Source organism: Glycine soja, chromosome 16 (genome assembly GCF_004193775.1).
Source record: "Glycine soja cultivar W05 chromosome 16, ASM419377v2, whole genome shotgun sequence".
In the NCBI taxonomy this organism is placed as follows: Eukaryota; Viridiplantae; Streptophyta; class Magnoliopsida; order Fabales; family Fabaceae; genus Glycine; species Glycine soja.
In genome coordinates this window covers 18,730,819-18,754,784 of record NC_041017.1, presented here as the reverse complement: position 1 = coordinate 18,754,784, position 23,966 = coordinate 18,730,819, and the positions used below count along the sequence as shown (strand labels likewise).

The 23,966-nt window shown below is 34.0% G+C and overlaps 3 protein-coding genes across 3 annotated transcripts; all 3 read left to right on the top strand.

Moving 5' to 3' along the window:
• The first annotated feature begins 324 nt into the window (after positions 1-324).
• On the top strand, positions 325-4,802 carry LOC114389573 (beta-glucosidase 11-like). The gene is made up of 13 exons (XM_028350271.1): positions 325-598; positions 780-849; positions 973-1,028; positions 1,165-1,240; positions 1,435-1,506; positions 1,616-1,703; positions 1,839-2,094; positions 2,272-2,387; positions 2,783-3,003; positions 3,670-3,701; positions 3,798-3,885; positions 4,010-4,100; positions 4,254-4,802. Exons 1-13 carry the CDS (start codon positions 467-469, stop codon positions 4,507-4,509), a joined length of 1,554 nt encoding a protein of 517 aa, XP_028206072.1. The 5' UTR covers positions 325-466; the 3' UTR covers positions 4,510-4,802.
• A 12,750-nt stretch (positions 4,803-17,552) lies between these two features.
• Positions 17,553-18,425, top strand: LOC114389824 (protein MAIN-LIKE 2-like). Its single transcript, XM_028350551.1, has 3 exons — positions 17,553-17,924; positions 18,038-18,292; positions 18,375-18,425. Exons 1-3 carry the CDS (start codon positions 17,553-17,555, stop codon positions 18,423-18,425), a joined length of 678 nt encoding a protein of 225 aa, XP_028206352.1.
• Positions 18,426-18,583: 158 nt separating this feature from the next.
• On the top strand, positions 18,584-19,650 carry LOC114389822 (protein MAIN-LIKE 1-like). Its single transcript, XM_028350550.1, has 3 exons — positions 18,584-18,697; positions 18,801-19,391; positions 19,474-19,650. Exons 1-3 carry the CDS (start codon positions 18,584-18,586, stop codon positions 19,648-19,650), a joined length of 882 nt encoding a protein of 293 aa, XP_028206351.1.
• The last annotated feature ends 4,316 nt before the right edge of the window (positions 19,651-23,966 follow it).

Below are 23,966 nucleotides of genomic sequence, written 5' to 3'. Positions count from 1 at the left end.
TTTTTTCTTTGAGAGATATTTTGATTCTAAAAATAATTAAATCTTATAAAAACAATAAAAAAAGGTACAAACATTTCCACGGAGAGGAAAAATGTGTCTAGGAATTGACAAATAACACCAATAGTATTATTAGCAGGATGACTTCACAGTTATATATAGACACATTTGATTTGATTAACTAATTAATTACACTTTTTATCACCTTTCAACCCACACGAGGCAGCACCATGTATACTTGTCAAATTTGTCATGCTTGATACGTTTGGTAAGTTCCGGAAGTGCTATAATGTTGACATCTATGTCTTTCTCCACAGTAAAAACAAACAAAGTAGCATATACCATTCCTGCATTCCACAAAAATCAAAAGCATAAACATTGAATTCTAGGAAAACAGTAACATTAACATGTGTGTTTGACTGGCCGAAATTAAAACACAAGACTGCAGAAACAAAGAAAAGCATAGAGTATGTGTTCAATGTTGAAGGTTTTTGCAGTTATAGAATTAGTATTGCTGATAGTGTACCCTGGTGCTCATGGTTTGAGCAGAGATGATTTTCCTCCTGGTTTTGTGTTTGGTGCATCAACTTCAGCTTACCAGGTTCATCTCTCTCTTTCTCAATTTCTCAATTTCTCAATGTCTACTATTATATATGTTCTTGTAATTTCTTCCTTTTCACTAGTATAATCCTGTTCACTGTCCTAGTCTTTTGATTCTGTTGCTGAATATGTATTGAACTGAACCTATGTTTTATAAATTTGTAATTGGGGTGATGTGAAAGGTTGAAGGTGCAGCAAATGAAGATGGAAGGAAGCCAAGCATATGGGACACCTTCTCCCAAGCTGGAAATGGTTGTACCCTCTACTCCGTACTCATATATAATATGCTTCGTTTCTTCACTTCAATTCTTTTTTTTTAAAGGTTTAATGTTACTATTTTGTCCAAAGAAATTGAATGCCAAAATCTGTTTTCAGGGAATATGTATGCTGGTAATGGAGATGTTGCTTGTGATCAATATCACAAATATAAGGTCTGTGACTCTATAGAGAACCAAAAGAAATTGTGGTAAAGATACATGCATGCACACAAGATGCATCTTACATATACACCACTGGCTTTAAATTCATGTTTATTCTGAGCAAATATCAGACCTTGGTTTCCTGCAGGAAGATGTCCAGCTCATGGCTGACACGGGCTTAGAGGCCTATAGATTTTCCATATCATGGTCAAGGGTTATTCCAGGTGAGATCATCAAACTGCTGTCATGGAGATTCTTAAATTAATGTCTAAAATAATGTCAAAAGTAACTTGTATTGGACACACACACTTGGTTTGATTTATTCGCAATGAATCTTGGACTCCAACTGAATATAGTTGCCTATATCAAGCTGTTATTTTCATACTGTTCTGACCATCTTGTTATCATGTATTACCAGATGGAAGAGGGCAAGTGAATCCCAAGGGGCTTCAGTATTACAACAACCTTATTAATGAACTGATAAGCCATGGTTCTTATGAAGACTAGATTTTTCTCTAAAAGTTTGATTAACCCTAAGAGAGGTTCTTCCAAGTTATCTGATGTATACATATTTTTGTTGATGATTCCGCATCTTGTAGGGATTGAAGCACATGTTACATTACACCATTGGGACCTACCACAAACACTTGAGGATGAATATGGAGGATGGGTTAGTCCAAGAATTGTGTATGTTCCCAAGCTTCTAGTCTTTAATTCTGTTGACATCTTGTCCTAGATAGGAGATGATCAGAAATGTACCCTGCACAAAATTGTGAAAAGATTTTATTGCGGTTAACATATTTTATCATGAATGCTTTATAGGAAAGACTTCACAACATATGCGGATGTGTGTTTTAGAGAATTTGGTGACAGAGTTAGGTATTGGACTACGGTGAATGAGGCCAATGTTTATGCAGTTTTTGGCTATGATGTTGGAATGTTACCACCTCAGCGGTGTTCTCCCTCCCCTATATTTAACTGCTCCAGAGGAAATTCCACAACTGAGCCATATTTGGTAGCCCATCATATGTTGTTAGCACATGCTTCAGCTGTTAGGTTGTATAGGAAGAAATATCAGGTATAAATTATCTAACAAATGCACCACTCTATTATGTCATTCATTAGGCCTGCTTTTCGCATTTTGAACCATAGTAAGGAAGGATGACATTGAAGGTGATCACCATGATGATGTCATTCTGAAATGGTGATAATCATCATTGAATTTGTTCAGAAAACAATCTCTTTTTGGATGCAGGTCATGCAACATGGCTTAATTGGGTTTAATCTCCTTCCTTTTGGTGTTCTTCCTCAAACAAATTCTATTGAAGATGTAAGGGCTACTCAAAGGGTCCAAGACTTCTCTATCGGGTGGTAAGTAACAATCTAGGCATGGTGTCTCTTTCTAATGCCTGTTGACAGTAACAAATTTGCATCTTGGGATCGCGAAGGACCAAATCTTCAATAAATAAATAAACTGTCAAGTGATGAAACAAGATTTTTATATCTCTGACATGTCCCTCCATATTAGAGTCCTTTAAGATTAAAGCATGACAATCTACACACCACTTTACCTTGCAATTAAGTTAAATTATAAAGAATGTGTTTACAATGATTAAATTCTAGGACTTCTTCATGTTTTTATACCATTTATGAATACCCTGAATGATTTTATATCTGAATGTTTTGGTAATGTATTTTCGTATAGCTATCAAGTTTCAATTATACATTAGTTTCTACACTAGCTAGGCTATGATTTGTTAGTGCAGGTTTATGAATCCCTTCACATTTGGAGATTACCCTGATATAATGAAAAAGAATGCTGGCTCAAGGCTTCCTTCTTTTACTCAAAAGGAATCAAATCTGGTCAGGGGCTCAATCGACTTCATTGGAATAAACTTTTACTACTCATTTTATGTTAAAAACAGTCCTGGCAGCCTGCAGAAGGAGGATAGAGATTACATTGCAGATCTATCGGTGGAAATTGAAAGTATGTCATAAGTTGTTTCCCTGGCTTATTCATATTGCATAACCAATGCCAATTCTATATCAGGGCTCAACAAGTTACTTATTTATAAATGTTTCTTTATTGTGTGAGGTCTTATCCTTAGCTTCATGAATCAAGATACTTCTTCTTTGGCATGGAATTGGAACTATTTACATATTATTTTATTTTTGCAACAACTATGCCATTAAAGGGATCGTGTTTCAATATTTCTGATTTTGTTTCCCATTGATCGTAGAATATATTGGTATTTTTGTTAAATGCTTAAATTCTCTAATTCTTTGGGACAGCAAATCTAATTCTTAATCAATGTCTCTTGCCCGTGCAAACGTTGATACTCCCTGATGGAATTTCTTCTGTATGCAATCTTGTATCTCAGAAACATAAATATCACTAATATATAAATCTGAGTGACAAATTCATTTTCTTTTCTTACCCTATCAGTTCAAGTTTTCCTCTAAAGTACCATAATCCATGTCATCAAACTTTAACAAATTCTATATAATATTTAATATTTGGTCCTTTCATTGCTTAAGACTTATTTAGTTAGTAAACTCCAGTAGGTGAAATCAGTCTGTGCCTGTGGTGTCATCCACGTTTCTCTAATTTTGTGGAACTGAAACAGCTAATTAATGTTCTTTCTGGCTGTAGGATTTGTTCCAAATGATACTTCTACATATGAGGTAAAATAGTAGGAACATGGTGCTATTCCTCTCTATGTATTTCTTTATTTAAGGATGGATCTTCAATACTTTCCACTAACCAGCTCGTTGGTTTAGGTTCCAATTACTACCAAGATTTTCCTTGGGCTGTTAGAGTCACTAAAGAACACTTATGGCAATATTCCAATTTACATACACGAAAATGGTATGGCGATTTTCCTATTCATGACATGATTGAAATCATCAATCAAAAGTTCCATTTTCGTCTCTTTAAACATACTCAGCTGTCCTTTTATCAAGTTGTATGATAACTCTTTTATGCTTTGCAGGCCAACAAACACCTCATAATTCATCATTAGATGACTGGCCGAGGGTGAATTACTTGCATGAATACATAGGAAGTTTGGTTGATGCACTTAGGTAATTCTACTTTGATTTTCATTTTCAAGTGGGAAAGTTAAAAGGGTGTACAATGTCAACATATCACCTCCACTTTATTTAAAATAATTGTCAATTGTTTCATGAAAGCTGATTTTTGTTTACTCTTTTCCTTTATTTTTGACACATTGACAGGAGTGGATTAAATGTAAAAGGGTACTTTGTATGGTCCTTCTTGGATGCATTTGAGTTACTGCTTGGATATGAATCAAGTTATGGCTTATATTACGTAGATATGAATGATCCAAGCTTAAGGAGGATACCTAAGCTCTCTGCTGAATGGTACTCAAATTTTCTGAAAAGGAAGCCTATGGACCCAAAGATCACCAAGGAAATTGAGAAGAATGCAACTTTGCTTTCACACAATCTCTCACTGCATAATGCCACATAAAGTAATCAGGACAAGTTAAAAATTCAGGACTAGGATAAGGGGACCAATAATTTGCAACTTAGTGCTACCACGCGAATGAATAAAAGGACATTGGTTCATGATGTCAAATCATATGAAACATTTAGATTTTGATCAATGTAACTTCCTGTCCTACTATAGAAAACATTCTTGTCGAGTATTTCATGATTGAAAATCAGACATCATGGCACTTGAACTCAAGGGTCTCATACTTTTTTCTTTTTTATTTAATCAGCAAAAAAATATATCTATTACTATAGCAAAAGGTACAAGTAGTACCATCAGTCCCATACAGATGATGATAATAAAGAACACCATCTTTGTATTCTTATTTAAGATATTTGCTACCAATTTAAGATGGAAAAAATAATCTATAATCACCAAATTATTTTTATTATCATTGAATGATTGGTGATAATTGCTTGATCATTCTTAAATTAAATTAAAATATTAATTAGGGTGCGTTTGTTTACTGTTTTAAAAATAGTTTTCAGCTTTATTTTTAGTAAATGCGTTTTATTTTTAAAATTATATTTAAAAATAAAAATTATGCAACCTTCTCGATATTTTTCTGAATGATAAAAGAAAAACAGCCCTACAAAACAAGCAGACACAGGTTTTTTTTCATATCTATATGATATTTTCCTAAAATACACAACCTTTTCAAAAAAATTTCAAACTGCACCACTTTAATGCAAATCTAAGGAAGTCAGGGTTGGCCACCCTGACTTCCATTGATTTTTAGTTTTTAATTTAAATTATTGAAATAATATAAATATTTTTTTAATTGGCTTTAAAAATATTTTTTATTAAAATATTTTTTTAATAAGAAAATAATATTATTAAATATAATTATTTTTCTTATATTATTTAATTTATATAAGACATTTTTTAGGTGAATATTTTTTTTTAAATCCGAATTTTGTCTAATCATATATTTGCTTTAGTAAAAAAAAATTAAAACTCTTAATATTATTATTTTACTAAATATAATTTGTTTGTTTATGTCATTATATTTCTTTTTTTAAATAATAATACTTTTTGTTTAACAATTTATTTATAGAAGAACATTATACTATATTATCAATAAAATACTTAAATAATTACATTTGGCTAAGGAAAAACTTGAGATGAAGACATGTTGGAATAATTGTTTCTGTTATGATCATGTTGTCAACAAATTCCACATTTTTTTCGATTCATTTTTGTTTCGTCCATCTCAGTAGGAATACAAGTTGAAACCGGACGACCCTTTACGATCATCTTTATCCTTGGATCAAGACCCACTGATCTCCTTCATATTCCTGTCACATTCATTCGTGTGGCAGTAAACCAAAGAAGTTTTCATAGACGTGTAAAATATGTTGTAAAGTGAATAGCAGCGACACATAGTTCATGGGATCAATATTGACAGATTTACAGTCAACCAGACGTGAGAACACGATAATTGTTTAGCCTGATATTCACCACAATCATACTTTTGGGATTGTAACATTACTCTAAACCTTCCAGGTGGTCTGAGTGTTTAAAGTGGGGATTGAGTCTAAGGCATGATAAATTGTTATATTGAGATTATGAAATTGTGATTGAGATTGTGTGTAAGTGATTGAGATTGTATGACACCCTCTACCCCCCACACATATATGTACTAATAATAAAAAAAATAATTAAAAAAATTAAACTTAATTCAAGTTTTTAAAACATATTTAAATACAAGCCTTTCAAGAGGGTAACAGACTCACATTCACCTTTCTAACATCATCATAAAACTTTTCTAAATAAATAATAAATTCACTTCGGCTCAAACTTTCTATCAGAGCGTTGTGTCCCGACGTCCTTCAGCACATGGTTCGTTAAAGCAATTCACCTAGTCATCTGCACCCCCGAACACAAAGTTTAAGATCATCACAGGATCCAAACACAAACAACACACGGGGAGTGAGTTATCACATTCCTAACTAATAGAGAAACAAGACAACTAGATATACATATCATATAAATCAAATAAAACTTAGTTACAAGTAATTCACGTAATTCCACCACTTTGTCATTCAAAGTTCACTTTTCAATCATTAATCACATTACACTAGAATCACACGCTCTGATCAAGACATAATAACACATCAATTTCATAATAAACAATTAGCAAGCGCATGAGATAGTTATGCTGAGACTCAAGCCTATATGCAATGTGGTACCATGTCAATGAAAAATCACCCTGGGCGCTTAGGAGTACATAACAAGACACACCATACAATGGGTTTGTCAGGTCACTCTCACTAACTAAGATCATAGGGAGACCAGTCAGGGTCACGATGTTTTGCGAGAATGCTCCAACCATATCGGATCAACATAGGCTTAAAGGAGCACTCAAACCCGGTGACCCCCAAGGCCTACACTCTGAAGAGTCTGTCAGGGCCTTTCCCTCCTAATTTAGGTCCAACCCCTAAAATCATTTTAGCACACAGACACTACTCGTGAATTATACAATACCCATGACCTCACACTCGTGTGTTAAACACGTATAACATATTGCGCTATAATTTAACACTAGTTCATAAATAGGAAACCTACACTTTCTCTTTAACACTGGTTCCAAAATAAGAAACCTACACTTTCTCTTTAACACTGCGCATTTACACTTTTCTCAAGATAACACTGGTCGGGTTATTGTACAATTCATAGCTTACAACACAAATAATGTCACATCAAGAGTTAATCACACACTTATTTACAATCAAAACTCATTCACAATTTCACATCTCATAATGTCACAATCCACCATCACATGTTTTCACGTATCTCATAATTCAACACATGTTCTACTTTACACTTTTAGTCAATCTCAATAACAATATTATAATCTCAAGGCAACATATTATTCCATAATTCATCACATATTTCATTTATAAACATTGCTCATGAATTATACAATAACACGACCTCGCACTTATGTTTCAAACATGTTTAACACAATTGCGCTACAATTTAACACTGGTTCCTAACTAGGAACCTACACTTTCTCTTTAACATTGTGCATAAACACTGGTCTGGTTATTGTATAATTCATAGCTCACAATATAATTAATGTAACATCAAGTGTTAAACACATCCACTTATTCACAATCGAATATCATGTCCACACTTTAACATCTCATAACATCACATCAATCATCTCATAACATTCCTAATGATATTCATAAGGTACAACACACATATGTTCATCAAATTTAACCATAATATTCTCAAACACCAACACTTAATAATTTTTGGAATCATACTATAACACTCTACAATATTATTTACATAAATTATTAATATAAATAACTACCTCTATATATATAAGCTAGCATACATCATATTGAATCACAAATATCAAAGTAAGCTTTCAATGCACAAATTCTAAATAATTATATGAACACTTTGGTCAATTTCAATTATGATATTAATTTTTTAAATTATATATAAAAACCTAAAAAAGCAAGAAAAAGAGAAAATACAAAATCAATATCTCTCTCTAAAATTTTCCTTACTTTATTTCATCAATTCATATTAATTAGAAAAATGCTCGATTTATAGGGTTCACGCTCAACACAATAGCATATCAATTTCACAATAATTGGTCTGTCAAATATATATAATTCACTGTAATAATTATAAGGATGAAATGAAAATTGCAAAAACACTCCAAAACTCATTCCAATCCCTTATCTCTGAGCGGACTCACGTGTCTTCAGCCAGCGATAGCAGCATCTCTAATGGTTCCATGAAATTCTTTCAGTTATTCCTTCGACTGCTCCGATAGAATTCTCAAACGTAAGAGAGACGAAGAAGAGATTTAAACCTCCACTTGTACTGTCTTCATGTGATTCCTTTTTCTCCCTCCACGAATATTATTTCGTAAATCCCAACGGTGGAAGTGTGAGCAATTGAATTTCTAACAACATATACAAATTTCATGAAAATCCAACGGTTAGCGAAACCGGGAACATATTTTTACCGAGACAGTTTTGGGTTTCTGCGGGAAATTGAAAGACTACAATGCAAAGGGACTCCCTTTAATCTCAGACATGATTTTGAAATTCCCAACGGTGCGAATGTTCGTAATTGGGTTGTAAACCTGGTGTTTAAAGTTCACGACGATCCAACGGTGAATGAGTCTGAGATCGTCGTTTTTCAGAAACAGGTTTAGTGAGCTGCGGGAAAAAGAAAGAGTTTTGAGAGGAGAAGGGAAAAAACGAAAATGAGAGGCAGAGGAGGCTGAGGAGTCAGTCTGAAAAACCTAGCATGTTGCTATTTATAGCTAGGGGCATTTACGACCTATTATTTACTCTATTTATTTATTTTTATTATTTTTACTAAAACATTTTTTTAAATTTATTTATGAAAAAAATGGGATGTTACAATTTCACCTCTCTTAAAAGAAGTTTCGTCCCCGAAACTTGCCGAAAAATCGAGAAAAAGATATCTCGCATATGATTCTCAATATCAAGTTGTGTGTCTAGTTGAAACTCTTTTTCCGTTACTCTGATCACAAGACTCCTCTGCACTTAACAACTAAATCTGGTGATCCTCGTTTTCTCAATGATAGTATTTCATAAGTAAGTCTTCTCACGAGAGTGACATCTCAACTATAATAGAATGTGAAAGACATACTATTTGGATTAGGGTAATATCATAGGAAACACGAATAACAATTTGAAACAAACAAATATACACAAGAACACGCGACTAAACACATGATCGACCCTTTTTTTTTTAACATGGGACAGTTCAAGAAAAGAAGGAAGAAAAAAAATGTTGAGACTTTCACGCTCCATCAATCCTAGTTCACAATGAATATCGAGAATACATGATTTGTCTACCCTTGAGTCTAAGCCTCTTCCTTCAACATGATCTTTCTCACTTTCGTATACTTGACTCATAAGTCTTGCTTCAAGAAATCGTATCGGTCCAACTCTAAGATGTCCTCGTGATACTAACTGAATGAGCAAAACAAATCACTTCTCACTTCTATAAAATTGTTCAAACTTAAGTTTTACTCCCTATATAAATTTCACCAGAAAGCTTAAACTTACTCGAGTCATCTTTAACAAGCATTAAGGTTAATCCAATGAGTCCTAAAATAACTTTTTGGTTTGACTACTAGTTAAGAGCATTTAATCTTAATCTTAGGTTTCCTCTCATCTCAAAACAACTTTTGCCCAAGAAGGATTTGTAGTTATCTTCCACCTAGACGTAGCATACTCTAAGGGTCATCTTCATCTAACTAAAATGCATAACAAAACTCTTAGCTCGAAACATGATGCCCAAGGGTCTATAACAACCTTATAATACACATCATAATTCAACTTAACTGGAAACATACTAAACATTAATCATCAAAACCACAACAAGAGCTAACTCAGGGTGGGAGATCCTATCACGCATTCTACGAACACACATGAACATCAATCATATTATGACATGACCAGGTACACATAGAGGTCACAATAGGTACTAAGGTATTTCTTAAAGCATCCACAAACTTTTTCCATATTAAGGTAAAAAGAACTAATATTTATCTTGCTAATCATACAACTATCATCAATAATCTTTTAGGTCACCTACCTTACGCAAGAACACTCACTCTTGAATCCTTCTATGCTTTACTAACTACCTTACTCTTTTCTTAAGGTTTCACATTAAACCTCTTAACTATTCTTCACAACTTTTCCAACTACTCTATATTCTTAAACAACTCTTTACCAGTCATCTCTTAGGAACTAGGATTACAATTTTCTATGGGTACCGCACTCATAAGATTCTCAATTTCACACTTAGGTGGTAACTAAGCATATCCTCAAGGAGCACAAGTACTTGACTTATTAAGTTTACTTTCATTTGTAAGTACAAGGATCATGCCTACTCAAGGATTTCCTCTCGTACGCCTTAATGTGATTAACAACAGTGGAGTCTTTCTCTATTCGTAACAAAAATAACAACATCACAATATATCAAGCAGTTTAACAAGACATGATTGAAATATGAGAAACCAATAATAAGATGAACACTCGATTGATTAGGAGACAATAATTTTGAAATAAAGAAAAATGATCACTTATTCAGAATCAACAACAATATTTCAATGAATTCTAGAAACGAAAACATGACCACAATGTACACCCATATGAGGACGTTAATAATTGCTTGATTGTGACAGAAACATCAATAATCCAAATGTTTGATGTTGGCTCACAACACAAAGAATGAATTATACTCAAGCTTGGAAGCATAATTGAATTACTTGACTTAAGCACACAACACAAAGAATAGTTTGCACTAGAATCAGAAGGTACGGTCAAAAGAGTATTCTTTATGAATTTTTTTTTATGAGTCATTGAACTATAGAGTATCACCATCGCTAAGAACAAGAATCTCAAACAACCATACTCTTTATGCAATTAAGGTAAAACACCATACTACAAGTATACATAGAATTATAATGTTCTTATAATAAGTATACAACTTACATATAAGAAGTAAGAATTAAATAGTTAATAAGGTTGTATTAAGGAATCATAAACTTCAACTACTACATTCACGACTACGCACAAAATAAAGGGAGTTAAGTAGTCATGCGTTTACACATCAAGAAAGACACACTCATCCAAGAAATATATATGGTTCAAAAGATTTTCACAACACTAATCCACACATCAAGATAGAAATAAGTTTATTAACAACATACATGCAGGAAGATAAGGGCTCATTAAGGCATTATCCATCAATATAAGGACTACTTGAATCACCCAATGGCTTGCCATAAAGTCCAACCGCACTTCGCAAATTATAGAGATGGCCAGTCTCATAACTCATGACTCAACAGTGGATTTATGGTATAGCAAACATTAAGGATGCAAGGTACATACATGCATTATTATTAAGTCTCATTTAATCATGTAGGAGAAAATACGAATAATAATTCAAGCATCTTTAACAAAAGCATTTATAAGTAACCACATAGAGTGCACACCAGAATATGATAAGCATATAACACACTGGCCAAAAGGTTCGACCAGCTCTGATACCACTAAATGTGACACCCTCTACCCCACACATATATGTACTAATAATAAAAGAAATAATTAAAAAAATTAAAATTAATTCAAGTTTTTAAAACATATTTAAATACAAGCCTTTCAAGAGGGTAGCAGGCTCACATTCACCTTTCTAACATCATCATAAAAATTTTCTAAATAAATATTAAATTCACATCGGCTCAAACAAGGCCATCTATAAAACCCTATATCCCAATGCCACATCCTATCAGAGCGTTGTGTCCCGATGTCCATCGGCACATGGTTCCTTAAAGCAATTCACCTAGTCATCTGCTCCCCCGAACACAAAGTTCAAGATCATCACAGGATCTAAACACAAACAACACACGGGGAGTGAGTTATCACATTCCTAACTAATAGAGAAACAAGACAACTAGATATACATATCATATAAACCAAATAAAACTTAGTTACACGTAATTCCACCACTTTGTCATTCAAAGTTCACTTTTCAATCATCAATCACATTACACAAGAATCACATCCTCTGATCAAGACATAATAACACATCAATTTCATATTAAACAATTAGCAAGCGCACGAGACAATTATGCTGAGACTCAAGCCTATATGCAATGTGGTATCATGTCAGTGAAAAACCACCCTGGGGCGCTTAGGAGAACATAACAAGACACACCACACAATGGGTTTGTCAGGTCACTCTCACTAAGTAAGATCATAGGGAGACCAGTCAGGGTCACGATGTTTTGCGAGAATGCTCCAACCATATGGGATCAGCATAGGCTTAAAGGAGCACTCAAACCCGGTGACCCCCAAGGCCTACACTCCGAAGAGTCCGTCAGGGCCTCTCCCTCCTGATTCAGGTCCAACCCCTAAAATTATTTTAGCACACAGACACTGCTCGTGAATTATACAATACCCATGACCTCACACTTATGTGTTAAACACGTACAACATATTGCGCTACAATTTAACACTAATTCATAAATAGGAAACCTACACTTTCTCTTTAACACTGGTTCCTAAATAGGAAACCTACGCTTTCTCTTTAACACTGCGCATTTACACTTTTCTCAAGATAACACTGGTCGGGTTATTGTACAATTCACAGCTTACAACACAAATAATGTCACATCAAGAGTTAATCACACACTTATTTACAACCAAAACTCATTCACAATTTCACATCTCATAATGTCACAATCCATCATCACATGTTTTCACGTATCTCATAATTCAACACATGTTCTACTTTACACTTTTACTAAATCTCAATAACAATATTATAATCTCAAGGCAACATATTATTCCATAATTCATCACATATTTCATTTATAAACATTGCTCATGAATTATACAATAACACAACCTCGCACTCATGTTTCAAACATGTTTAACACATTTGCGCTACAATTTAACACTGGTTCCTAACTAGGAACGTACACTATCTCCTTAACACTGCGCATAAACACTGGTCTGGTTATTGTATAATTCATAGCTCACAATATAATTAATGTAACATCAAGTGTTAAACACATCCACTTATTCACAATCGAATATCATGTCCACACTTTAACATCTCATAACATCACATCAACCAACTCATAACATTCCTAATGATATTCATAAGGTACAACACACACATGTTCATCAAATTTAACCATAATATTCTCAAACACCAACACTTAATAATTTTTGGAATCATACTATAACACTCTACAATATTATTTACAAAAATTATTAATATAAATAACTACCTCTATATATATAAGCTAGCATACATCATATTGAATCACAAATATCAAAGTAAGCTTTCAATGCACAAATTCTAAATAATTATATGAACACTTTGGTCAATTTCAATTATGATATTAATTTTTTAAATTATATATAAAAACCTAAAAAAAGTAAGAAAAAGAGAAAATACAAAATCAATATCTCTCTAAATTTTTCCTTACTTTATTTCATCAATTCATATTAATTAGAAAAATGCTCGATTTATAGGGTTCACGCTCAACACAATAGCATATCAATTTCACAACAATTGGTCTGTCAAACATATATAATTCACTGTAATAATTATAAGGATGAAATGAAAATTGCAAAAACACCCCAAAACTCATTCCAATTGTTATCTCTAAGGATCCCTACACATGTTCTCACTAATCCCCAATTGTGAATAACTCATCCCTTACCTCTGAGCGGACTCACGTGTCTTCAGCTAGCGATAGCAGCATCTCTAGCAGTTCGCTGAAATTCTTTCAGTTATTCCTCCGACTGCTCCGATAGAATTCTCAAACGTTAGAGAGACGAAGAAGAGATTTAAACCTCCACTTGTACTGTCTTCATGTGATTCCTTTTTCTCCCTCCACGAATATTATTTCGTAAATTCCAACGGTGGAAGTGTGAGCAATTGAATTTCTAACAACATATATAAATTTCATGAAAATCCAACGGTTAGCGAAACCGGGATCATAATTTTACCGAGGCAGTTTTGGGTTTCTGCGGGAAATTGAAAGGCTACAATGCGAAGGGACTCCCTTTAAGCTCAGACATGATTTTGAAATTCCCAATGGTTAGAATGTTCAGAATTGGGTTGTGAACATGGTTTTTAAATTTCACGACGATCCAACAGTGAATGAGGTTGAAATCATCGTTTTTCTGAGACAGGTTTAGTGAGCTACGGGAAAAAGAAAGGGTTTTGAGAGGAGAAGGGGAAAAACGAAAATGAGAGAAAGAGGAGGCTGAGGAGTCAGTCTGAAAAACCTAGCATGTTACTATTTATAGCTAGGGAATTTATGACCAATTATTTACTCTATTTATTTATTTTTATTATTTTTACTAAAAAAAATTTAAATTTATTTATGAAAAAAATGGGATGTTACACATGTGTATGGAGATATTGTACGCATTGAGTTGTGAGTTATGAATTGTACCATCACACAACTGTAAAACCCTTTGAGGGTGATGTGCGGCGAGTTTTATGATAGGCTCCACCGTGGGAACCCGACGAGTCTAATCATTTTGAGGTGTAACGAGTTAAAATAATTTTGAAAACAATTGAGTAGTTGTGTGTATTCCATAGTTCATAGGTAAAGTCTGTTTTTGTGCCATTCATATAGTCATATTGTGTAATGTGCATATGATTAATGAGGTGTGATAACATATAACTTTGGGATTATAACATTGTTATTAAGATTGGGTGTATGCGATAAGTTGAGTATATGTTAAATTGTAAGATATATGTGTATTGAGATATTGTACGCATTGAGTTGTGAGTTATGAACTGTACAATCACATAATTATAAGATCTTTTAAGGGCGATGAGTTAATATGCAATGAGTACTGTGATGTGATCCACTATGGGAACCTGGTGAGTTTAATCACTTTGAAGTGTGACGAGTTAAAAATATTTTGAGAAAATTTGAGGAATCATGTGTTTTGTTTAGTTCATATATAGAGTTTGTGTTAAAATGTTTTCTGGGTTGGACCAGAATCAGGAGGAAGAGACCGTGACGGACTCTTCTATGTATAAATACATTCGGCTTGAGTGCTTCTTTAAGTCTATATTGATCTCATAGGATTTAAGCATTCTCGCAAAATGGAGTAATCCAGTTTGGTTTCCCTATGATTCCACCTAGTTAAAGTGACTTGACTTCCAATTTGTGGTCCGTCTTGTCATGTACTCCTAGGTGCCCCATGAGATTTCTCACTAACATGGTACCACATTACATATAGGATTGAGTCTTAGTATATCTGTTGCATAACGCCTGTGTAATGATCATTGTGACTGGTTATGTGATGGCGTCGCAGTGGTGCATTAAGGAGGCTTCCGTGAAGAGCAACGCCGTCGTCCACCATCGAGGGAGCTTCGTGACCGTCCACCGTCGAGGTAAGCGCCGTGACCCTATCCTTTTTCCACCATTGTTGCCGGCGATGGCGTAGAACGCGATCTGAAAGTTGTTGTGTGTTTTATGGATCACCTAATCCGTAAACATGTTACGGATCAAGTTGATCCGGAATATGGTTACGTATCAAGTGATCCGTAAACTATCTATTAGTAGTTTACGGATCAACTTGATCCATAACCATATTCCAAATCAACTTGATCTGTAACATGCTTACAGATCAGGTGATCCGTAAAGTACAGAAACATAGTTTACGGATCAAGTGATCCGTAAGCATGTTCTGGATCAACTTGATCCGTAACATGCTTACGGATCACTTGATCCATAACACTCACAGCTTCATTTTAAAATTGCCAAATATTTGATACATTGAGTTTTTTTTTGAAGTTAGGAATTTTGGTTATTAGGATCACCTCTAAATGTATGCTAAATATTTGATAAATTGTGTCATTTTGGAGAATATCAACTGTTTGAATCTAATTTAATGCGAATATGTAATTTCCTTTTATGTAATTGTCACTTAGAACTGAATGTGGTATCGAAAAACTGATTCAAACGCCCAGGCAACCTCAGCAAATTAAGTTCAAAAGTAACATGATTAGGACAATCTTGTTTGCATAAAACATTTTTAGTGAAATGTGGATAAATAGATATTTTTTATATAAAAAACAGCAAACAAAATATATATTATCAAGGTACCATGGGTACCCAAAAGCTATTACAAATCCATATCCATGTTAAACGCATTCCTTGTTTAGATACATAGATAGTCCAAATATTAATTAGATCATACAGAGCAGAGATGAGTGAACTACAATAAAGGAGAAATATAGAAAAGATTGGGAAACTTATGAGGAGGGAAAGTAGATAAGAAGAACTCTATACAAGAGTTATGATAACTGATCATTTTCAAAACCCATTATTATAAGACAAATAGCTTAAGGTAGAGCTAATGATATTGATGAGTAGAAGAATTTGCAGGAATAGTATGCTCAGGGAAAAGTTTGGCATATAAACCAAGATGAATTTAGTTTGTCTTATACATATACATATAAAACCTGATAGCTTTCAATGGAAAATCATGGGGAACAAAGTAAAAGGAAAAATGAAAAAATAAATCCCTATGCTATTTGAAGGTGACAAATAAAAAACCAAGCTCACTCTTGATCAAATAGCTAAATGAAAACGAAGAACAAAGGTTGGATATTAATGAGCATTGCAGCTATGTACTAAGATTACACTTCTAAATTTAGAGCAGCTGGAAAATTGTTATAAAAATATTCCTGAAAAAATTATTATGGCAAGAAATGGAAATAGATAGAAGAATGATGAGAATGTAGCTAGCCAAGAAAGTGTACGAGCTCAAGATGCTAAACCAAAAAAAAAGTACTTTTTAAAAGCATAAAACAATAAACCTGTAATAAGAATATTAAATTTGCACACACAACAACAAAACTAATCCTTGTACTTTGGAATAAACTCAACTTTGATGCCTCCTATGATGACATCTCCTTTTCCAACCTTAGGCACCAAAGTAACCAGCACAACATCGTCTTCTTCAGCTTCTAAACACTCGAGCACTTTCGATATCCCTACCTTAAAACTAGTGTTGATATTATGGCCTTGTCCATGGAACAAATTAACAAAAGTTCCCACAAACTCTGTCTGGTCCGGTTCACTCAAATTATCTTCATCATCATCAATATGAACATCAAACTTTACATATTTATCACTCCCATGTCTTCATGGTGTGGCTTATCAACAGCACCCACCCATGTATGAACAGTGTTATGAGGAGCAGCCATTTGCTTGTACATGAAGGCTAGAACAATTCTTTGGTACTTGCTTATTCATGAAGGCTTCCCATGAACAATTCTTTGGTACTTGCTAGCACCATTTGCTTGTACATGAAGGCTAGATTATACAAAACTTGTTGATGAGAAGGCCTATCATCATTAGGGTCAAGTTTATTGTAGTTCAGATCAACCACGTGAAATTTGCGTTACTTTGAGTGAATGAAATTAGTGATTGAATTTGCGGTACTCATTTGCAGATCATGGTTAGGACCAGAGGATTAGGTCGTGCCTTAGGTCACGTTACTGGCAGAGGTGTTGGTAGAGGAGATCGTGATGATTCCGATTATGCTCCGCAGCGTCGACGGCTTACCGCATCCGCACGGAGGCAGCGAGTCGTTGTGACTGCGGTGCACGATGAGCCAATGGTCCCTGCGCCAGATGTTGAGGCTGATGTATTTCCGGATGACCCGATGGCACCAGTTGATTCTAAGGACATTGTGTCAGACATTCTTGTGGACACAAGCGCGAAGGCTGTTGAGGATGAGCATGAGGGATTTCCGGGTGGTCCGAGCGACCCATCCGTGTTGACCCAGTATGCGGATCACGTTGCTTGCAGCGTATGGACGGGAGAGGTATTTATAATATTTATTTTTAGTTACTTGCAAATTATACTTTATGATTGAAATTAGTTTTCCTTTAAATGATGATTTTAACGAATTTTGCGTTCCTTTATATTTCAATTCAGGAGCGTCCTGAGTTGAAGTTATCCTCTCACGGGAGGAAGGTCCATAGTTTTGGCAGGCCTGTCCCTACCATTGAGGGACTCGTTGCTGGGACAGGACTAAGTCCTCTGATCGCGTGTTCGGTAGACATCGATGATCAGAGACTTTTGTCCTTGTTTGTGGAGTGGTGGCACCGGGAGACGTCTAGTTTCCATCTCCCGGTGGGAGAGCTCACGATCACGCTAGACGACGTCTCCTCGCTTCTCCATCTACCCGTGGTTGGCGACTTGCACGCCTTTTAGCCCTTGCACGTGGATGATGCAGTTCAGATGCTGGTGGACTTATTGATGGTCTCTGCAGAGTCTGCCAGGGCTGAGACAGCCCAGTGTCGTGGACCGTACATACGCCTAAAATGGGTACGTGACATATACGAGCGCCGATGCCAGGCAGGTCGTTGGACAACTGCGGCTCACGCATATCTTCTTCATCTTCTGGATTGCACTCTGTTTGCTAACAAGAGTGCAACCAATGTGCATGTTGTGTACTTGGAGGCCCTTCGTGACCTCAGTATGACGGGGAGGTACGCCTGGGGAGTGGCTGCTCTGGTGCATATGTACGACCAGCTGAACGATGAATCTATCAGCCACAACCGACAACTTGTCGGTTGCATCACACTGCTGCAGGTAACAAATATGTTTTTCATTCGTTCAGGTTCAACAATGTTCAACTTTAAATTTTGTTAGACTTTCTTTATTAATGTTTATCATTATGATGTTACATCTGTAGTGCTGGATTTACGAGCACTTTCCCTCAGTTGCGGACTCAACTGCTGATCAAGAATACGATGAGGATTCCCCGCGTGCATGTAGGTGGATTGCGAAGAAGAAGACCATGGAGAGCATTCGTACACCGGCGTACAGGGAGCACCTGGACCAACTCCGGATTCTGGATGTGTGTTGGATCCCGTATGGGGAACATCGATCGGTCCGGGACTTCCATGTCATATCATGTTATTCCGGTCTCTTGCGCTGGGGGCCTGTTGCTATTTATTACCGACCAGAGAGGGTCGTGCGGCAGTTTGGATACACGCAGACCATTCCTGCTCCTCCTGTCGATTCATGGGTGTCGTACGATGATATACACGACAAGTGGATGCACTACTCGAATCATATCGTTCCAGCAGGTGAGGTGTGCGCTGTGCCAGGTCAGTGTGCCAGTGACTACATGGACTGGTTCTTCCGCATCTCGCATCATTTCATGACACCAGGCCATGCATCAGATCCTCTGCCTGATGGTCATGCCCCACAGACGGATATCCCTCACGTGTCGAAGCCAGGAACATCGTCGACATCTGTGGAGGAGCCTGGACATGCAGTGGTAAGTAATACCAATAATTTACGTCATTTACCTCAATATTTGCATAATAATATGTGTAATCTGTTTGTTTTATATTTAATAGGAAGTTTCTGATGACATTGCTGAGAGGTTGGAGCGCCATCTAAGTTTAGGGGTAGTCACGCCAGACTCATCGACACATGAGGTGATCGAAGAATGCCTCAGGATGGCCAGGAGTGTGACACAAGACCATCTAGTATATGTTAGGTCTAGACGCAGGCGGCGCACGAATCAGGCGTAGTTTATTTACATATTTTATATTGATATTTCATGTATATACAGATATTGTACACGAACCCATTTTATTAGTATTGTTGGTTTTATTTATTTTCATTAGTAATGTTAGTTTTATTTATTTCCATTGATTGTGTATTCCATTTGTGTCTATATACACGCGTGTTATTAAAATGGTCTAGTTAACTTAGTTATAGTATATGTAAATTATTATAAATGGTCTAGTTAACTTAGTTTATCAACTAATAAAAAGTAATTTTAAATATAACTTTAAATATAATTGAAATAAAGAAGTTGAAAAGGGTGTAGAAAAAAATAAATTAAACAAAAAATGGACATCATGAGTAGAGGTCATAGAAAAAAATAAATTAATTTTTTTTTAATTTTGTTCTATCAAATTAAAAAAAATGTTTTTTAGATATTTATACAATGCCAATGTAAAGATGTGACGTCATTCGTTATCTAAGATCCTTATTTTATATAACGTACTAATATTTTTAAATTCTCTTATAATTACTATTTTTCCTCTTATATTAATGATCATGTAAAAAAATGTATTCTAAAATAGTTAGTATTTTAATTTTTAATATAATATTAAGTATTTTTTTATTTATATTCTTTATAATATTAATGATATGATCAATTATAAAAATAAAAAAAAATTAATGATGATAATATTAATTTTATAAAATTATTATTATCTTTTATCTATTTATTGATTTTTATTAATATGTATAAAATAACCTTAAACAATAATTATAATGGGACTAAGTATTTTAATATCATCTTCTAAAAAATATATTCTAAAAAAATATATTATAAAATTAATTATTTATAATAAATCAATATTTATAAATAGATTATAATTAATAAAATAAATAAATATATTTAATTATATTATAATTAATAAAATAAATATCTTTAAATGTATAAATTATATTTTAAATTTGTAATAAATAATTACGGATAAAGCTGATCTGTAAGTCTATTACGGATCAACTTGATCCGGAAGCTGGCGTCTCACTCTTACGGATCAAGTTGATCCGTAAGTCTTAAAAATCAACTTACGGATCAACTTGATCCGTAAGAGGAGAAATTAGTAGAGGCAATTTTGCCATTTTTAAAAAATGCTGAATGCACCAGCAATAATGCTGGGTGCACCTAGCAACACTCTATCTCATCCACTCCAAGAAGTGCAGCCCACAAAAACAACAGATGATTCTAATACAAGAAGGCCTGGTTAGCCTTGGAACAAAGACACAAAGAAGAAAGGTGGTGGAAAAAAGAAAAAGTTGCTATTCTATTATTCTAATATTCCTTGTGTTGCATCATGCTTTTGTATTATGTTCCACAGAACTGCATCATTTTTATAAAAGTTTCAATGTTTCTTGTGTCAAATGGCCCAGCAAATAATGCTTTGGTTGTTTGCAGAGGTGAGAAAGGGAAGAAAGCTAAGCAGATGACTTAACTCCACCATCCCAACAAAAAAAAAAAGCTTTTCGTTTCTTTTTCGACACCCCTTTTCAATTTTTGTACATTATTCACAAAATTGTATTTTATTGGATGAGTTTTAGTATGGTGTTCAAACATCGATTCTAATAGAAATTTTAATATGCACATTCTAGTCTCAAATATCAATTTCTAGAAACGAAAGAAAGTATTTATGTTTGGAAATGTGTTTTGTTCTTGGCTTTTGGAAGCGTAAATCTATTTCTAGAGGCTGTCACTCTAGCCATTTTGAGTATACAATTTAAAAGGTGAACTTAAATAATGGATGCAATAGTGGTGTAAGAAAATAGCAAGATAATTAGTATAATAGGGTCTATTTCTTTCATAGTACATATTTGAAGGGAAACTAAACATTTAAACAAAACCTCACATGTGTGTGATGTGGCTAAATGCAATCTTTTGAAAGATTAAATGCTAACAAATCTGATAAGAGACTCATTCATTGCATTGTGATAGATGTGAATGTTCAGTTGTTCACTTCACATGCATATGCTCTATGTCAATATCAGTCAACCGAGTTCAATAAATGAATAATAGTTGATCAATTCATAACTGTCAATAACCAAGTACCAAAAAACTATTTGAGTGATGACTACTCCCTTCGATCTCATTTATAAAAAAAAAATAATAATTTCACACTTATTAAAAAAATTAATCAAATTTACTAAATTGTCTGAATCCCAATTAAAGGAAATAAATATTTAAGTTATTCTAATTTCAAAAGGATAAATACTATACAGCACATTCTTTTAACATTAAAATGCCCTTTATTTTAAATGGAATTTGATGTTTTAAATATATGTTTTGTTCTTTAATGTGAGATTACTTGGTTGTTAGTTCAGGAGTTTGATGAATGCTATCATACACTTTCATTAAACTATTGGATTTGATTACACTGATTGAAATTGTTGGAAAAAAAAATCAATCTGGATATATATCTTTTGTTTCTTATCAGTTTTCCACTCTTTTGACGAACAAAACAATATCTTAATTTTGTTTCTAATATATGGTAAATTTGATGAGCTGATCTGTCATGGCCACGGATAAATCCCAATGGAGCCTATTGCTTTCATGGCTACGACAGAGAATTGTTCATTTTGTACTTCAGTCTATGATGAATGCTATCATGCACGGCCCTTGATGATGATTGTACATGATAGTATTCATCATTTTTGTTTGAGTCTCATGTTGTGGATAAAATAGTATTGACAAATTCACTCCTCCGAAGAGAAGCTCATCAGGCCATTAATCACACAATCTTCCAGACATATGTTCCTGTCTCCTTAGAACTCAAGGACAGAGGTAGGAACCTATGGAACAGATCCTGTTCAAGTAAGGTAGTTACAATAGGAATTTGGTTACATAAATGCTTGTGCTTCATGACACCCTCGTGATATGTTTCTATCTTCTAACTCTCTTAGGCATATATCTCTCATTTTCTAACTGAATTGGTCTGATTAATGATTGTTGTTTTCTCGTGTGTTACTCAACGGCTACAATCTTCCTGCCATGGTGTTTCTTACATGACATCCTCAACATTAATCCTAAATCTTGATATTTTCTAGAAAAAAAATGTACGGGAAAAAATGAAGTAAATCCTCTTGTGTGAATTTATTGCTTGTTAAAAAGTAATATATTCAGGGCACTAGTAACATAATTCACGCACACCATTATCAAATATGCTGTTAAAATTAAATTGAAATTAGATTTAGACTTGTGGAAAGGACATACTTTAGATTATGCAAAGTTTGAGAGGAATAGAGAATAAATAATGACTATATTAGAGAATAAATTGAGCTGGAAAGAAGAATGTCGGGATGATTAAAGAGTGATTTAAAGAGAAAGTGATTCTCATCATAATCCCGAATTTGCAAGTAACATTGACATTCTATGAGGCAAAAATGAGAGAAGCTGAAAGATAAGAAAGGAAGTTAATAATGTTAGGTTTAATATAGGAGATAAAGAGGTTGATACGGCATCATCACAAGTCAAACGAGAGGGGGAAAAAAACTATATTGCACGCAGATTACATTTTCAAGACCAATTAATATGCAATTTTACTATATTTGATATTGTATTATTTTTCATTTGCGAATTGTTTTTGCATTTTATGTAATGAGAGATGATGGATATTTCTTCTGATATTTCAGTGAGGATGTATGTTTTGTTATGTGAATATATATCATGCGTGAGGCATGCCTCGGATTATGCAGATGGGAATTTGAATGATGAGGTCCAGTATTATGTTTTTCTTTATTGAAAGTGAATTCACCATATTCTTTTGGAAACTTCTCTATGGTGACATTGTTTAGGTTCATTTCTTTCATGTCTAGATAAATGATGCATAAAAGTTCATTTATGCTAGCTTTCTATTATGGAAATAAGTGTTGGCATGTTGCACATATGTCATATGCTGCATATTAACGTTAGCATACGTTGTGTTTCTAATAATATATATTTACAAGTAGCTGGAACTTCAGTACCTAACTTGGGGCCCCATTATCTAAATGTAATAATAATGGTGTATAAAATAATGATTAATCTGTATTAAAAAAATTGACCAATAATTTTTTATTTACTAATTATATATTTTTTATTTATAAGATTCAAATTTAAGATTTTAGTTTAAAAAATATAAGTCTACTTTCACTCCAACCACAAAATATCTAAAATAATTTTACTTATTTGTTATCTTCTGGATGGACAAGTAACTCCAATTACTATACTTCATTCAACAATTACCTTTAAATTTAATTCTTTTTTTAAAACCCAACTGCATATTAGTCTTTAAATATTAAATTTTTATTTTGTTGT

What these genes read in the sequence shown, in the direction of transcription:
- LOC114389573 (XM_028350271.1), top strand. Translation starts at nt 467, where the DNA reads ATGTGTTCAATGTTGAAGGTTTTTGCAGTTATAGAATTAGTATTGCTG. An exon ending in TGTATAGGAAGAAATATCAG is followed by an intron (nt 2,095 to 2,271) that starts GTATAAATTATC and finishes TTTTGGATGCAG; the next exon opens with GTCATGCAACATGGCTTAAT. An exon ending in AGTTTGGTTGATGCACTTAG is followed by an intron (nt 4,101 to 4,253) that starts GTAATTCTACTT and finishes ACACATTGACAG; the next exon opens with GAGTGGATTAAATGTAAAAG.
- LOC114389822 (XM_028350550.1), top strand. Translation starts at nt 18,584, where the DNA reads ATGACGGGGAGGTACGCCTGGGGAGTGGCTGCTCTGGTGCATATGTAC. An exon ending in GTTGCATCACACTGCTGCAG is followed by an intron (nt 18,698 to 18,800) that starts GTAACAAATATG and finishes TTACATCTGTAG; the next exon opens with TGCTGGATTTACGAGCACTT. An exon ending in AGGAGCCTGGACATGCAGTG is followed by an intron (nt 19,392 to 19,473) that starts GTAAGTAATACC and finishes TATATTTAATAG; the next exon opens with GAAGTTTCTGATGACATTGC.
- LOC114389824 (XM_028350551.1), top strand. Translation starts at nt 17,553, where the DNA reads ATGGTTAGGACCAGAGGATTAGGTCGTGCCTTAGGTCACGTTACTGGC. An exon ending in GCAGCGTATGGACGGGAGAG is followed by an intron (nt 17,925 to 18,037) that starts GTATTTATAATA and finishes ATTTCAATTCAG; the next exon opens with GAGCGTCCTGAGTTGAAGTT. An exon ending in CGCTTCTCCATCTACCCGTG is followed by an intron (nt 18,293 to 18,374) that starts GTTGGCGACTTG and finishes TGGTCTCTGCAG; the next exon opens with AGTCTGCCAGGGCTGAGACA.